We start from the raw sequence: 17,216 nt of genomic DNA on the forward strand, positions 1-17,216 counted from the left end.
TTAAAAATTTTTTTAAAAAACTTAAAAATGTTCTCGCTTACCTCCCATAATTATCAACGCCCCACCCCCAAATCCACTCACTCTCCTCTCTCGGAATGCAGGCCTCTGTTATCCAACACCTAGATTGCTATGTAGTTTCTCAGATCCTGGAGTCCAACTTCTCCCTCTGTAATCCACATAATAGCAGTAGCAACCACTTAAAGTACATTTACTAGGAGTCACGAGTCACAGGTCAGATTCTGTGCTAAGGGCCTTAAAAACATAACCTCACTTAAATCTTACTCCCACTTTTCAGATAAGGAAATTGAAGCAAAAGAACACTTGTCCATATGCTAAACAGACTGGACACTAATTGAGTGGAATGGTAAATAAACTCACTAATGCTATTTAGATTGTTATTTTCTCTCTGCACTATTTTAGAGGACCAAGTAGTGCCCCCCTTTCCCTCTCTTAAATGGGGAAACAAAGTCTTGCTCATCTTTTTAAACTTTTCCCCTACCTAGGTAATAAAACTGCTACTTTGCCCTTAAAATTAATTCTTTAGATGTTCCCCAACCTATTTTTTTTTTATTTTATTTATTCATTTGGCAGAGAGAGACATCACAAGTAGGCAGAGGGGCAGGCAGAGAGAGAGGGAAGCAGGCTCCCCGCTGAGCAGAGAGCCCGATGCGGGGCTCAATCCCAGGACCCTGAGACTATGAGCTGAGCTGAAGGCAAAGGCTTAACCCACTGAGCCACCCAGGAGCCCTGCAACCTTTCTGTTTTATACTATACTTTCACACTATACAAGTCCTCTGTATCTTTCAAAGTGGGGTACTCAGAAACTATCAAAGTACACGATATGAGCAGAAAGTCCAAATTTATTGAGTTCTAATGAGACACTGAGTTATACACAAACTACACAGTCTAATCTGGAAAAAAGAAACAGTTATTTTGTTTACATACTTGATAATTTCTCCATATTCATCCCATTTAATTCTTTCTTCTGGGGCAGGAAACATAGGGTAAGACTTTTTAGCCTGTTTGAAGAAACTTCCTTTACGACTACCTTCACCTTTCATCATCAGGTCATGTTTAGTCTTGTGAGCCGATGGCTGATCAATGTCTTCCTCAACATCACTCTCATCACTGGAATCTATGTCTGCCCTAAGAAGATTGTAGAATAGATAAAGGTCATCAAGTCCCCACAAGATTTTGAATTAATATTTACAACATTAATTTTGAATTAATTCAATGATAATTTTATTGGATTGGTAATTTTGTAAAATAGCATTAACTGTCAGTTAATAAATACACATTAATACTAGCACTGAAAGTCTCGATGATACTCAAAAAAAATTCTAATAACACAACACACTAAGGCACATCATAATCAGTGAAGGAAAATGCATACACACACACATACTACAGAGGAACAAAGAAAACAGTGACAGCATTGTCTCAAACTGCCTGCCAGAAACAATGAAGTCTGTAAACTGCTAATCCATATTCCCAGTAAAAATATCATTCAAATATAAATATAATTTTGCCAGACTAAAAATAAACAAAAAAAAACCCAGAAAAATCTGATGGAGGATATTGCCTGCAGATACGCAGTTCATGAAACAAATATCAAAGGCATTTCTTCAGAGAAGAGAGGATGATACCATGTGGCAGTATGTCCACACAAGGGAGGAATGAGAATAAGAAATTAGAAGTAGGTGTGCAATGTAAGTCATTTAAAAAAATTTCTTTAAAAAATAAAATTGATTTTCTTTTAAAGATTTTCTTTATTTATTTGACAGACAGAGATTACAAGTAGTCAGAGAGGCAGGCAGGGAGAGAGGAGTAAGCAGGCTCCCTGCAGAGCAGAGAGCTTGATGTGGGGCTCGATCCCAGGACCCTGAGACCATGACCTGAGCCGAAGGCAGAGGCTTTAACCCACTGAGCCACCCAGGCACCCCTAAAATTATTTTAAAAACAAAACAAAACAAAATTTGCACTAGAAGAACTTGGCATTCTAGCACCATTTAAAAATGTTCACAAAAATAATGAAGTCAACAGAAAATTTAAATACATATTTTTAATTTAAATTCAAGTTAGTTAACATACATTAGGTTCAGAGTACAGTTTAGTGATTCATCAGTTGCATACAACACCCAAGGCTTGTCATGTTACTTGCCCTCCTGAATGCCCACCACCCAGTTACCCCATTACCCTTCCCATCTCCCCTTCAGTGACCTTCAGTTTGTTCCCTATAGTCAAGAGTCTCTTATGGTTTGTCTCCCTCTTTATCTTATTTTTCCTTCCCTTCCCCTATGTTCATCTGTTTTGTTTCTCAAAGAAAATTTAAATATTTTCAAATAAACTTTTGTATCTTAGAAATAAGTCCTTAAATTATATGTAATTTACATACAAGCTTCTAATCTGTCTGAAAATAACTCACTCTTTTGACTGCTCTAGTTTTTTCGCCGCTTCTTTCTTTAGTTTCTCTTTTTCTAAGTATTCTTCTAGTTCTTTCCCTTCAAGCTTCACACGTTTCCTCAACTGAAGAAAAACAGCAGACAGAAGGAAGCATCGTTATCAGGGGTTAGGTGGTGGGGTGTGAGATGTAACACATCTGTGAATTTACCATCTTAAATTTGAAATTATTCAAGTTCCCATTACATGCAATTACAGATCCTCCTTAGATTAAGACCAAAATTGAGCTGCCACATTTCTAGGCTGGGTTTAATTTAAACTGGTTAAAAATCACCAATCAGGAAAAGAAAATACAGATAAGTATTTTTATGATTTGGAGTAGGTGAGGCCTACGCAAGACATAAAACCCAAAAGCCACAAAGGAAAAGATGAATAAATATGGCAACATGAAAAAAAATACATCTCTTTGACATTTAAAAATCTCATAAAATTATAGGGAATGGAGAAAATTATCTGCAGCACTACTTGACTATCAGAGGCTCTTTTTTCCTAAGAGCTCTTCCCAATCAGTTAAGAAAAAGATGATCAACACGTCAAAAAAGGACAAATCCATATATAAGCAACTTACAAAATAAGAAAAACAAGTAACCAGTAGCTATGAAAAGATGTCTCATTTTGCCGGTTTTTGAAAAATGCAATTTTTTTGAAACATAATACCAGTAAGATTTTATTTATTTATTGGGGGGGGTGGACATGAGGAGGCGGAAAGGGAGAAGCAGAATCCCCACTGAGTAGGGAACCCTAACGTGGGGCTCAATCCCAGAACCCTGGGATCATGACCTGAACTAAAGGCAGAGACACTTAACCTAGTGAGCCACACAGGCACCCTGTAATACCATTGCAATATCTTTTAGATTGGCAATGCTAATTACTATATATCTATGGAAAAATTAGCATGAATATGGTAGAAGGTGATTTGCCATAAAAATGTGCCTGTAAATTTGACACTGCATTTCTACTTCTAGGAATTTATCCTACGGAAACAATCCCAAGTGTAAGGAAAAAAGTACAATTGCAGCTATGTTTGTAACAGTAAAAAAACAAGACTCAACTTTAAAATCCACCAACATGGGATGATTAAATCAGTAGATCTCTCCAACATTTTGATCTCAGGATTGCCTTACACTCTTAAATATTACTGAGAACCCCAGAGTTTTTGCGGTTTTTTTGTAGATTACATTTATTAATGTCTACCATATCAGAAATCAAGAATGAGAAAGTTTTAAAATAACTATCTGTTCACTAAAAAATAAAATCATTGCATAGTAACATTATCCTATCTTTGCAAAAGGTAACTATATTTTCTAAAGCAAAAAAAATATTGGAGAGCACGGCATTATTTTACATTTTTGCAAGTCTCACTTAACATCTAGCTCAATAGAAGACAGCTGGATCCTCACATCTGCTGAATTCAATCTCCTGCAATATGTTGTTTTGGTTAAAGCATATGAAGAAAATGCAGCCTCACACAGATGTATAATTGGAAAAGGGAAAAATATTTAAATAGCCTTTCCATGAATATTCCTTGGTATTACATCAAAACTCAAAAACTGGTGGTTTCTTAAAGATTAGTTGTAACGTGGAATCTGAAACCAACAACTTTTTATGCTGTTATATTAAAATTTACTCATTTCTCTTGCACTTTGAATGGCTCTTTTAGCTGAGCACTATTTTGTACCTACAGGCATTGGTTATTTGCAAAATACTAGTGCACCAAGTTACACAGATCTTACCAATGTTAACAATATTTTAAAAATCACATTTGCAAATATCACCACCAATCTCAATCAGCAAAGCCGCCTAAGTTTCAGTTGTCAATCTCACAGTGAGGGGCATCCCTTTTTAAAATTCTAATTTTCAACTTCGAAGTTTGAATTTTATCAGACTTAGGCAACCAATGCTATCAGTTGTTTTCCTTAGAGTGACAAACTCAACTTAACTCATCTTTGGGGGAGTATCTGCCGAATACCCGGTCTGAATAACCATGTCATTATTTCAAATAAAAATGGGTGTTCCAAGAAAAAAGTGGCCAGTTAACTCAATTACACATGTGGCTTTCCTCGAGGCAAACATCATGTGTTAGTAAACAACACAGGTGCTGTGTGCATACTGCCCATCCTGCCATCCAGATTATTTTTAAAAACCTTTTATTAAACAGATTTAATAAAATTAATAACTTTCACTGCTTCATTAAGAACATTCTTAAGTGAAATGGACCCTTCTGGAACTTCGTGTGCTGATGTAAGATGTGATGGCTGGGGCAGTGGCTGGTGGCACTGCTGGATTTACGCTGAGGTACCAGCACTTTTCCCACCACTGCTTTGACTTTGCAATGTTAAATGTAGGCACAGTGAAAAAGGAAAACAATATCTTCATATTCCTATCAGAAGTAGTTTTGACCTTTGGCGCTCCCTGAAAGGGTCTCAGGGACCCCCTCCCAGGGGCCCTCACACCATACCTTGGGAACCACTGGACTCAATAATCACTGTATATACACACACATGTGCAATTATAAAGTCACTAAAATGAGTTCGTTTATTTGAAAACACTTGAATGTTTATAATATAGCCATCTGTGCATGAGAAGTCAGGAGAGCGGTTTCCCTCGGAGAGGAAGGATCTGGAAGGGGATGTATGAGGTACTGCTGATATTCCTTGGTCTGGGTACAGACCAGACAGGTGTCTCTCACGCACACTTCCAGTATGTTACATGGCAATGGACACTGGAAAAAAAATCTGTACTTTTTAGGCTACAGTAAATCTGTGGAAAGTGCTGCTATTGTCTGAGATGAGGAAGACTCAGAGAAGAGTTAAGTCTGGGACTAGGGAAAGAAGAAAGAGTACAGTGTTTTGCAGATGACCTTGTAGAGGGAAAAACTGATAGGTCATGGAGAGAGAAGGTATGATTATAGGAGAAACACCCCTATGAGGGGAAAAGGAAAAGAATCCTAAGTGTTAGTACTACTTATTAAAAAGTCAAAACCTAATGTTTCAAGTTATAGCTCCAAATGTTCTTTCCTATTTTTTTCAAAGTGAAACAGCTTTTATTTTTTATTTTTTGGAACAGCTTTTCATATTCTTTTTATTAATTCCTCAAATGGCCTATGTCTATCAACCTTAATTGAATTTCTAGTAATTATTATTTTCAAATTCAGTATTTTGCATCTGATGAAACTATTTCACAAGTATTTCAAAGAGCTCTTTTCATTTTTCTCTTAAAGATTTATTTATTTATTTTAGAGAAAGAGAGAGTGAGTGTGTGCACGTGGTGTGGGGGCCAGAGGGAGAGGGAGAATTTCAAGCCTGCTGAGCACAGTAGTCTAACCTGGGACTCCACTCCATCACACAATCTCACAACCCTGAGATTATGACCTGGATCAAAGTCAAAAGCTGGCCGCTTAACTAGCTGAGACACCCAGGAGCCCCTGAGCTCTTTTAATGTTTAAAGAAAACTCCATGTTTCTAAGCTATTAAATAACCCAAATGACAGTTTTTACTTTGATATGTTTGCTCTGCGTCCTTCCTCAATAATTCTGTATTTATAGTGAAGATATAGGAGATTTCAGTTACTATTTCTGTGCTTTTCTTGAGTAGAGTTAAAGACTAAGGTATGCTTATCACTCAGCCTCTAACAAACAACATTCCTTAACATGTCTACTAGGAAGGAAAAATGAAAGAATCATCTACAACTGTGCCCAACTGTGGCAGTTATTAGCCCATTCAGTATCCACAACTATAGATTTCAGTTAATGATACTAGCTTTGGAAAACTGACAGATGTGCTGGTTGGTCATTAAGCAAAATGACCTTTTGGCATACCATTCACCTGGCTACTGTTTTGTGCTGGTTAACAAGAGCTAAAGCAGCAAATGCGGATACAGAAACAAGTTAGGCTAATTAGTGGGGAGAAGATATGGGGATTTTTGTCTGACTGCTTCTACTTCTTAGGTAAGTTCGAAACAAATTCATGTGCTATGGGTGAGGGCTGAGTTGAGTTGTGGGATATTTGAAGAGAAGGGGGGTATAAAGCTATCTAACTGGGGAGTAGGAAAAAAGAGTATCTTAGAGAATGCTGGACTGGTGCTGGGTACCCATCTGAGATGTGACATCGCAAATGTGAAGGGCAATCTGCCCACACAGTAGTGTGTTTAACGCCAGTAACATAAGGTTGCTTGGGTATAAGCACAGTTAAGCGAATGGTTTAACTAGGGTCAAAGCTTTGCCCGGTAAGTACAATAAACAGGAGGGTAATAGAGATAAAAGTGTTTGTAAGTAATGATGGACCATTGACTAGAAGCTGGAGCAATGATGGATAGTAGTAGAAGTGGCCAGGTTCACAAATTAAAAGTCCCAATGGAATCAAAGAATTGTTGGCATGGGGCTATCAGAGCAAGTCCAGGGCAAGATCAGAGTGGAATGCTTGAGGTGGAGATCTTCAGGGGTAACCCGGTAACAAGGTGAAGGGTATGATAACAAGAGTAGATGGTATGATTGTGGGAGGGATGGCTAAGGTGAAATGGAGGAAAAGATCATTAAGAAATAAGGTGTGAAGGGACTGAGAGAGCCGAGGACTTGGCCAGATCACACGTATGGATGCTAGAGTCATCAAGAATGCAGTCCTGAGTGAGTGCACAGGAAGACTGTGGACCAGAATTAAAGTCACCAATGAAGGACAGAGAACAACCAAGGCATCAGTAAATGTCACAAGGGGTCAGAGTATTGTCAAGTCTGATGGCACGACCTAGAAAGGGAAGAGAAATGCCTTGAAAGCAGAGAAAGGATCCCTGCCGCACCCAAAGTTCATGAAGCATGAAAGAGAAAAAGAGCGTCTACTTGAGAGAGACCTACAGGAAAAAGATCGTTGTTACGAAACAGCCAGATTTCAATTAGGGAAAGGATGTGAAAAGAAGTTTTCAAAGAGTGCTTGAAAATATAGGGTACCTGTGTGGCACCTTCTGGGCATGGTTCCACTGGATACCATGGAAGGGTTAAAGAATAAGGATTTCCAATTAAGAAGCTCAAATCTGTGCTATTCAAGGCTCTCTACTGTTACTCTGGTAAAAATCTGGGAACAATTTCAAGTTTCATTTTTGGTCACTGATTTCTATAAACATCATGCATGTGTCTCCCAAACACTTTTAAGATAAAGTCCACATACAAGCACTTACCTCTATTTCTGTAATTTTTTCGGAAGGGTTATCAATTAAGAAACGGGCTAAAGTCCCAGGAGTAGTTCTGTAAGTTAGAATGATTGAGTTTTTAGGGTCCTGACACCACTGAATGAAGAGATCCCTTGAAAATCCGCATTCCAGGTCAGGCTGGCTGGCGAGTACCACTTTGGGGCTAGGTACCCGAGCCAAGTCAGAAAGACCGTGACATAAAGAGAGATGGCGAAACTGAAATGGATTATTTCTTTTGTCTTCAAAACATCTCATCAATTTGTCACTCATCCATTCTACCTAATATAGGGGGAAAGGATGACCATAATTAGAAAATACTAGAATATAATTGCAATGTCTTCTTCAAGGTCTAAAAGTTCATGTTCTGTCTTCTTTTAAGTATTTACCACCAATAGTTCTTAAAACTTGTACCATTCTGATAAGCAGCTTATTTTCTGTTCTGTTCCCCCATTATATCCTTCTAACCCATAGCTCATCCCTAAAAATCCAATTCTGCATTTTATTTCAGTTACAAATCACCTTAACTCTTACTGAGAAAGCAGTGTTAAGTTTTAAATAAATATCTTACCCAAGATTGCTATTTCAAGGGAAAGAGCTTATTCAGAAAGAAGAGAAAAATGGATTCCAACATTTATATCCTATGAGGTAGCTTTCTACTTTTGTCCTCATTTTACAAATTGTGATACCAAGCGTTAGAGAAGCAACTTGACCAATCTGTAAGATGGGGACAAAAACAGAACCTACTTCATAGGGTCTAGAAGGACTAAATGAAATGTTCCATGTGAACACATAGAACAAGTGGTTCATTACCATTACCATCATCAACCTCTTTCACAGGGAAATAAAACCCAAAGAGCAACTAAATTGTTTTCTAGAAGTCCAATTTCTGTAGAAAACTTCTGTAATACAAATAACACCATGAAGGGCGCCTGGGTGGCTCAGTGGGTTAAGCCGCTGCCTTCAGCTCAGGTCATGATCTCAGGGTCCTGGGATCGAGTCCCGCATCGGGCTCTCTGCTCGGCAGGGAGCCTGCTTCCCTCCCTCTCTCTCTCTGCCTGCCTCTTCATCTACTTGTGATTTCTCTCTGTCAAATAAATAAATAAAATCTTTAAAAAAAAAAAAAAATAACACCATGAAAACAAACCTGGGACTTGGAAAACTCCACCACATTATAGCTGACATTATTCAGGAGTGCCAGCGAGTAGACACCCAGGCCCGCATCTTTAGTTCTCCAGATTTGATCAAGGAGTTGAGCAAGTTCCAAAACTCTGCCTGCAGTGTCCACTGCTATTAATACATTTCCATCACCTCGAAGTGTTTCCAGGACATTTGCTAGAAAACAAGAATGTAAAATCCATAGAGAACATAACAATACCTTGCTGCAAAATTAAAGACTTTATCTCCAGTATAAAGACTATAACTTATAAATAAGTGATTATTGGGCCAGGTACACAATTTTTAAAATTCCACTCAGGTTATTACAACTAGTTTTTATTCTGTGACTGTATCTTCATAGGAATGAAAGATAATGCCATTCATTCTCAATTTTTTTTCACTGAAAAAGCGTAAATCAGTGGTCCCCAGCCCTCTTCACCCACAGTACACATAAAAAATGACATTCTTATAGTATACTGTGGCCATTTAAAACTTTGTTATAAATGATTCCCAAATTTATACACCCAAATACACACATTCATACTCTCTACTTTATACATACACATTTTGTATGTTTGCATGCCTACACAATAAAATATAGATCCAATTCCCTCTTCCAACAAAAGTATCTTTATGAGTAGATATCCTCACTCTACATTAAAGTTGGCTTGGAAACATTTGGTAAAACCAAACTCTAGCAAAAACAAACAAAAAAATATACAAACTGATACCTTCTTAAAGTGAAAACAATATAGTACACAAATTCTGCCTTTTTTAAAAAAGATATTATTTATTTATTTGTCAGAGAGAGAACACGTGCACAAGAAGGGGGAGCAGCAGCCAGAGGGAGAAACAGGCTCCCCGCTGAGCAAGGAGCCCAACCTGGGACTCAATCCCAGAATGCTGGGATCATGACCTGAGCTGAAGGCAGATACTCAACTGACTGAGCCACCTAGGCACCCCACAAACTCTGCTTTTTAAGTAGACAGATGAAAGCAGTAGTTTCAAACACGTTTAAAGGTAGAATCTAGGGGCGCCTGGGTGGCTCAGTGAGTTAAAGCCTCTGCCTCCGGCTCAGGTCATGATCTCAGGATCCTGAGATCGAGCCCTCCCTTGGGCTCTCTGCTCAGCAGGCAGCCTGCCTCTCTGCCTACTTGTGATCTCTGTCAAATAAATAAAATCCTTAAAAAAAAAAAAAAAAAAGTAGAATCTAATTTTCCTGTTGAAATCCTGTGTAGCTTATAAAAAAAAGAGTAAGAAGAAGGTAAAGCAGCTGGAGCCAAAGCAGAAGCAACGAGGGATGGCTTAGAGGCTCCTCTTTAAAACTGGGACTACTAGATTAGAGTGTTAAGACACCCAACATCAAAAATCAGTGAACTATTTGCACCCTCAGGTATCACCTTTGCTCATTCTTCTTTTAAAGTCTAAGTGTTTTGCTAATGGATTTTTTTTTTTTTAAGTATTTATTTAAGAGAGAGAGGGAATAAGAGAGTGAGCACCCAAGCAGGGGGAGCAGCAGGGGAGGGAGAGAGGGAGAAAGAGACTCCCTGCTGAGCAGAGAGCCCGATGTGGGGCTCGATCCCAGGACCCTGGGATCACGACCTAAGCTGAAGGCAAATGCTTAACCCACTGAGCCATCTAGGCACCCTTTTTTAACAGATTTCTATGAGCTCTTTCTATATTCTGGCATTCCCTAGACATATATCAGCGAATGCCAGATAGAGCTAGCTATGTGCTGAATGACAGGGAGAAATCAATCTCAACACATATCCCACAAAAGCTGAATTCAAATGAACTAAAGTCTCTTTTTCTACAAAATATGGTCACATAATATTTTTTCAAAAATATTAGAGTTAGGGGAGCCTGGCTGAGTTAGTTAAGCACCTGACTCTTGATTTTGAGTCAGGTCATGAACTCAGTGTCATGAGACTGGGTCCTGCAACAGGTTCCACACGAGGTGTGGAGTCTGCTTAAGATTCTCTCTCTCCCTGTACCCCTCCCCGACCTCTCCCTCTCTTTAAAAAAAAAAAAAAAAAAAATTAGAGTTAATCAATCTCTCATGACAAGAAAAGTGTTAAACAAAATAGAAGAAACTGTAACTCATACCACCATGCCCCTCCACGGAGGATATTACTATGTAATACGTACTCAGAAGTTGCTCATCTCTCTGTTTTCTCCTAGGCTGCACATACGTGGCGTTAAAGGAATCTGTGATAAGCAGGGAGGGTCTGCTTAGCATTTCCAAGGAACATCCATTTAAATGACTATAATAAAGTTGAAGAAGAAGAATATTATATCATTTCAAATAAGCAACTGCTTATCTCACCCAAAAACATAAGCAACTTTCTTTTATAAGATTTTTCCTTCCCTAACTATAAAAGGACACGTGCTCATTAATAAGAAATCTAACACATTTTTTTAAAAAAAAGGAAAATTAAGATCTTCCAGAGTACCACCACTCAGAGAAATCGATGTATTTTGGTATATATCCTTCTAAGCACACAAATACACTTTTCTAGGCATATATATGTGAATATATTTTACAAAAATTGGTCTCATATATATGTCTCTATACTCAGTTCTACACCCTGGTTTTCTCCCATGATACTAAAACTGGTTTCTAAACCTATTTTTTAACAATTGTAAAAACCTCTGCCTAGGTTACTTTTTCTCATCATTATAAATAATCTCAAAGAACGTTTTTGCAAGAAGCTTCAATTGCATTTCTGACTGTTTCTTTAGGACACATTCCTAGAATTTACAATATACAATTTTGCTAAATGGCTTTCCAGAAAGATTTAATCTTTTTTAGAAAGCTCTCTCTTTTCCAGAAGGAATGAGCAATTTATTAAATATCTCCTAGATCCAGAAGGAATGAGCAATTTATTAAATATCTCCTAGAAGAATACTACCATTTAAAAATCATTTTAATGATATTTAATTTTAAAAGAATTATGGTTTAAATTTTTTTATTTTCATAACTTTTGTCCATCTTATAACTGGCATCTTTTTAATTGGTTAAAACCTAGTCTTACACATATAAGCCTTTAGGCAAAATGCTACAGATAATCTCCCTATTTTATTGTTCTTTAGTTTATTGTTTCAGATGTTTTAAATCTGTATATAATCAAATCTATCGGGGCGCCTGGGTGGCTCAGTGGGTTAAAGCCTCTGCCTTCGGCTCGGGTCATGATCCCAGGGTCCTGGGATCGAGCCCCACATCGGGCTCTCTGCTCGGCAGGGAGCCTGCTTCTCCGTCTCTCTCTCTGCCTGCCTCTCTCCCTACTTGTGATCTCTGTCCGTCAAATAAATAAATAAAATCTTAAAAAAAAAATAATAATCAAATCTATCAAAGTTTTCCTTTGTAACTTGGTCCACTGCCTTTATACTCAGAAAACCCTTTTTCATATTAAAGATTAGACTCACCTGTATTGTTTCATTTTCTATTTAACTCCAATCCATCTGAAATTTATTTGTTATGTGGTAAAAAAACAAACAAAAAAACCCACAAACTGCCTTTTTCCCAAAATGTTTAAATACCATTTATTCAAATACCCATACAACGTTCCTCATTATCCTATGATTACAAGAGCCTAAAACTTATTAGTCTTATATATTTCTAAATATAAGATACAAAAGATCTTGAGGCTACTGTAATCTCATATAAAACAACTATGAACTTAATGTACAGAAATTACAAAAGAAGCCTCTATGAAACTAAACACCAAAACAATTTTATAGTAATGCTGTGAGTACAAAATGAAGTATTTAAAATTACAACTACTGTGTCCCCTTTTATTTTTATTTTTATTTTTTTTTTAGATTTTATTTATTTGACAGACAGAGATAAAGAGTAGGCAGAGAGGCAGGCAGAAAGAGAGAAAGGAAAGCAGGCTCCCTGCTGAGCAGAGAGCCCGATGTGGGGCTCGATCCCAGGACCCTGGGATCATGACCTGAGCCGAAGGCAGAGACTTTAACCCACTGAGCCACCCAGGCGCCCTCTGTGTCCCCTTTTAAAAGGAGTCTGACTTTAAATATAGTTATATCATAATCACTAACTTTACCAAAAACAAACAAAACAAACAACCCACAAAGTTCCTTTAAATAGTAGGTCAAGTAGCATATAAAATATAATCCTATGTACAAAAATTCATCTCCTTTACAACATCTCCAGAGTGGTATCTGCTTTCTATAGTGGATACTTACATGCCAATTTGTAAAATACATTATCTGTTATATCAGACTTTCCCCTTACAATGCAAAAAAATTCACTATTTGAGACTTTTAAGTAGTTCTAGAGTTCTGGCTAAAAAGAAAAGAACTTTTTAGTTTAATTTCCCTCCAAAGAAATGAAACAATATCAACTGCATTTCCATTAGCTTTTGTCTTGATATACCTACATCTCCCTCTTGTGGTTAAAGTCAACTGCGTAGACAATTTCTTCTTCTCCATCTTTGACTATTTTCCATATTGTTCCACCTATCATATGACCAGCTGGCAGAGGAGTGATAGACAAGCCATGTCCTTTACCTGTATCAATAAGATAGTGACAATACTCAGATTTCTTTTACAAGCCTAAAGAAAGCTTATTTATTTGTAAGCTATTTTTAATAGCTAATATACGCAAGGATACAAAATCCCAAAGTAAAATGGCAAACAGTGAAAATGCCAATCTCACTCTTATGCCACCCAGCTACTCCTTTCCCTCCCTATAGACATTCTTGTTTTGTTATGAGTTCTTGGAGACATACCTGTGTTCATAAACTGAAATATTACAGAGACTGGACCCAGTACCCCATTAAATTACTTAGTATGAACAAATAAATGTGAATATTTATTCACATACACAATCATCAAATTTTTCCATTTTTACAAACCTCTAAACTGACAAAGTAACAATTCAAATGTCATGGTAAACAATTTATCCTATAGAAAAATTAAGTACAAGTCAAACTGTTCTGATGCTGATATTTCTTGGCTAAATCATCAGAGTCCACCGTGGCACCATTTTCTCAATTTCAAAGCAAGGCTTCATATTTAATACATCTCCCTCCACAGATGAGAAATCTATACTTAACAGACAACTTCCTGACCTAATTAAATAATAAACTTCTTAATATCCAGTTCTAGAATTCCATTATCTTCTACTATGTTGCCAGAGCACTGCACTTCCTTCAAGACTTTGATCACTACATTTAGTCATCTGAGCCCCTCAACTTAACTGTGAACTCCCAGGAGGACCTGGCCATGTTACCTTTGCGCATCAGACACAGTAAACACTAAAGTCTTTCCCAAGTTACATGTCAAAAGGCTTGAGCTATTAACATTGTGTTAGTATTTAGTCTGAAATATTTTAAAATCCAAATGACTTGGGAGAAGTTCAGAGTTCCATACCTGAACATGCTAATCTCTTCTTTTTCAGACCACAGAGCCTATGATTTTTACTACAAATTCCCCTTGTACTTTTCAAAGTTAGTTAAACCCCATTAGTCCAATTACTTACTACTGGAAACATTTTTTACCTTTCAAATTCACAATCTGAGAGAATTTTAACTGCTGTATTTTATCAAAGGCTGCATCCACATCATCTAACGTAAAGAGGGTAAAGTCTTCCGTATTGTGTCGAGACTAAAAGAACACAAACAAGAGGTTAAACATGGTCACTGCAGGAGTGTAAAAAGCATTTTTTAAGTGCGTGAGTTACCTGGTAAAGATCATACATGAACATCTGTCCCATTTTATAAACGGGAATGGTCGCATAGATGGCACAGTTCAGACCCAGCTTCCCGACTGCGTAGGGGAGGGCACCGAGATGAAGAGGATCAGGGTGGGACAAAAGTACTGCATCAATTTGGTGAACATGCCTAGGAAAACATGATCAAAAGGCCTTCTCAATTTCTCCAATCTTGTTTTTAAGAGTAAAGACTAGGTTGGGGTAAAAGAGCAAAGGGGCTGAAATTATGATACCCATCAATATCAATTATTACTACCCCGTCCTGCATAGATATCAAAAGTATGGTGTATTCCACAAAATAGATGATGTCTATACACATTAAAAAAAGAGAAGGAAAAAGAAAAGAGAACCAGTCTATACCACACATAAGCTGATTTTGAATGACTACTTCATATACTATTTATTAAAATCCAAGAACTCAACTTAAAATTTCAGAAATGGTTAGGGAGAAGATATTTATTTATTTGTTTTTATTTTACATTTTATTAACATATAATGTATTATTTGTTTCAGAGAGGGAGAGGATATTTAAATGGCCACATTTTTATTATGAATTTTTACCCCTGCTTTTCAGCATGGCAACGGAGAGCATATTCACTGTAGTGAAACCTTAATTAATAAAACGTGTGGTCTGAGAGAAGAAATTAGAAAAAAAAATATTTTGCTACAAGTTCTAAGTTTTTAAATATTTAAGTTATCTTTCCTTCCATAATTAGTACAATACTACAGCATAACCAAATTTTTTGATGGATTAGTATCCTTTTGTATCTCATGGTCATTATTTTGGGCACCAAAGCTCAGTATGGAGGATCAAAAGACAAAGAAAGTAAGCTAATGTGATCTGCTGGCAGACCCTCCATGTGGAAGGTTTATCCTCTCCTCAAATTCTTATAAACTTATTCTTCTCTCAAATTAGGTGCAAAGTCTCTACTGAGATTCATTAGCCTAGTAACACTGAACATTTTACTGAATTTCAATAAACACTGCTCATAATGCAATCAAAACTTTACAAATGGAAACAGTCACTATTTGGATCTTTGGAGAAAGTAAAACTCAGCCTTTTACTATGAATTAAAATAGAGGAAGGAAAGCAAACACTGTGTAACACAAAATGGTATTACAGTGTAGAAAAGAGAAGCTGATTTAATAAAAGTCTAGATATATGAAAAGTAACTTACTTCCTCAGGGAATCTATAATATCCATAGAAAAATGCTCATCCCAGCCACAGTCCAACAGAAATCTAAACTCATCAACTTGCAGAAGATAGCAAAGAGCAGACTCTTCTTGAACCCCAGAGAGGGTAGTTAATTTGATAATAGATGTCATTTTGGTCCAATAACAATCCAGAAAGTCTTTTCAAAAGAAATAAAAATATAATTAAACATACATCATAGTCTCCCAAACATAACGTACAAATCAAGATTATAACAGGTTTCTTTTTTTTTTAAACGTGGAATGGCTTAGACATCAAGTCTACCATTTTTTTTTAATATTTTATTTATTTATTTGACAGACAGAAATCACAAGTAGGCAGAGAGGCAGGCAGAGAGAGAGGGGGAAGCAGGCTCCCCGCTGAGCAGAGAGACTAATGCGGGGCTCAATCCCAGGACCCTGAGATCATGACCTGAGCCGAAGGCAGAGGCTTTAACCCACTGAGCCACCCAGGCGCCCCATAACAGGTTTCTAAGTGGGTGGAAATTCCATAAACATACAAAGCAAATGCTTTTTTTTTTTACGATTTTATTTATTTGAGAGACAAAGAAAGAGAGAGCAAGCGAGCACGAGTAGGAGTAGGGGCAAAGGGAGAAGCAGACTCCACGCTGAACAAGGAGCAGATGCAGGGCTTGATCCCAGGACACGGGACACACGACCTGAATTGAAAGGCAGACACTCAACCGACTGAGCCACCCAGGCACCCCAGAAAGCACATACTTTAAAGACCTATTTCCATCACTGCTAAGTTTGAAAGTACAAACATGATCTTACATAATCTTGTTTACAATGATCCCTTCATTGGCTCCCCTGTGTAGCTTAATGAAAAGTGGTAGACTTTACAATCAGTTTCAGATTTGAAACTACTACCAGGTGGCCCTAAGCAATTAATTAACCTTTCCTCACTTTATGTACCCTCATCTGTAAACATAAGTATTAGTAACACATATAAAAAGGGGTGCCTGGGTGGAGCAGTGGGTTAAGTCTCTGGCTTTGGCTCAGGTCATCATCTCAGGGTCCTGGGATCGAGCCCCACATTGGGCTCTCTGCTCAATGGGGAGCCTGCTTCCCCCTCTCTCTGCCTGCCTCTCCACCCACTTGTGATCTCCGTCAAATAAATGGATAAAATCTTTAAAAAGGGGGGGGGCACCTTAGCACAGTTGGTTATGCATCAGACTCTTGGTTTCAGCTCCGATAAGGATCTCAGGGTCATGAGTTAGAGCCCTGCATGGGGCTCCATGCTCAGCTCTCCACCCTCACCACCCCGAAGAGCATGCTTTCTCTGTCACTAAAATAAATAAATCAATCTTATGGGGCACCGGGGTGGCTCAGCTGGTTAAATGTCTGCCTTCAGCTCAGGTCATGATCCCAGAGTCCAGGATCTAGCCCTGGGTGGGGCTCCCTACTCAGTGGGGAGCCAGCTTCTCCCTTTTCCCTGCTCATGCTTTCTCTTTCTCTCTACCTCTGTCTCTCTCT

The 17,216-nt window shown here is 37.8% G+C and overlaps 1 protein-coding gene across 3 annotated transcripts in view; it reads right to left on the bottom strand.

The window, feature by feature from the left end:
* Positions 1-17,216, bottom strand: part of CPSF2 (cleavage and polyadenylation specific factor 2) — a 33,887-nt gene that overhangs the window by 8,385 nt on the left and 8,286 nt on the right. For all 3 annotated transcript variants that reach the window (XM_004739036.3, XM_004739035.2, XM_004739037.3), the window contains 9 exons: positions 15,706-15,880; positions 14,498-14,657; positions 14,316-14,421; positions 13,194-13,323; positions 10,942-11,057; positions 8,783-8,970; positions 7,627-7,917; positions 2,426-2,526; positions 946-1,146 (listed from right to left, as the gene is read on the bottom strand). In XM_004739036.3, the coding sequence (XP_004739093.1) occupies positions 946-1,146; positions 2,426-2,526; positions 7,627-7,917; positions 8,783-8,970; positions 10,942-11,057; positions 13,194-13,323; positions 14,316-14,421; positions 14,498-14,657; positions 15,706-15,854 (1,442 nt within the window). In that variant the 5' untranslated portion in view covers positions 15,855-15,880. The remainder of the gene's footprint in view (positions 1-945; positions 1,147-2,425; positions 2,527-7,626; positions 7,918-8,782; positions 8,971-10,941; positions 11,058-13,193; positions 13,324-14,315; positions 14,422-14,497; positions 14,658-15,705; positions 15,881-17,216) is intronic.

Source organism: Mustela putorius, unplaced genomic scaffold (assembly GCF_011764305.1).
Source record: "Mustela putorius furo isolate JIRA1106 unplaced genomic scaffold, ASM1176430v1.1 tig00000129_pilon_pilon_pilon, whole genome shotgun sequence".
Taxonomy (NCBI): Eukaryota; Metazoa; Chordata; class Mammalia; order Carnivora; family Mustelidae; genus Mustela; species Mustela putorius.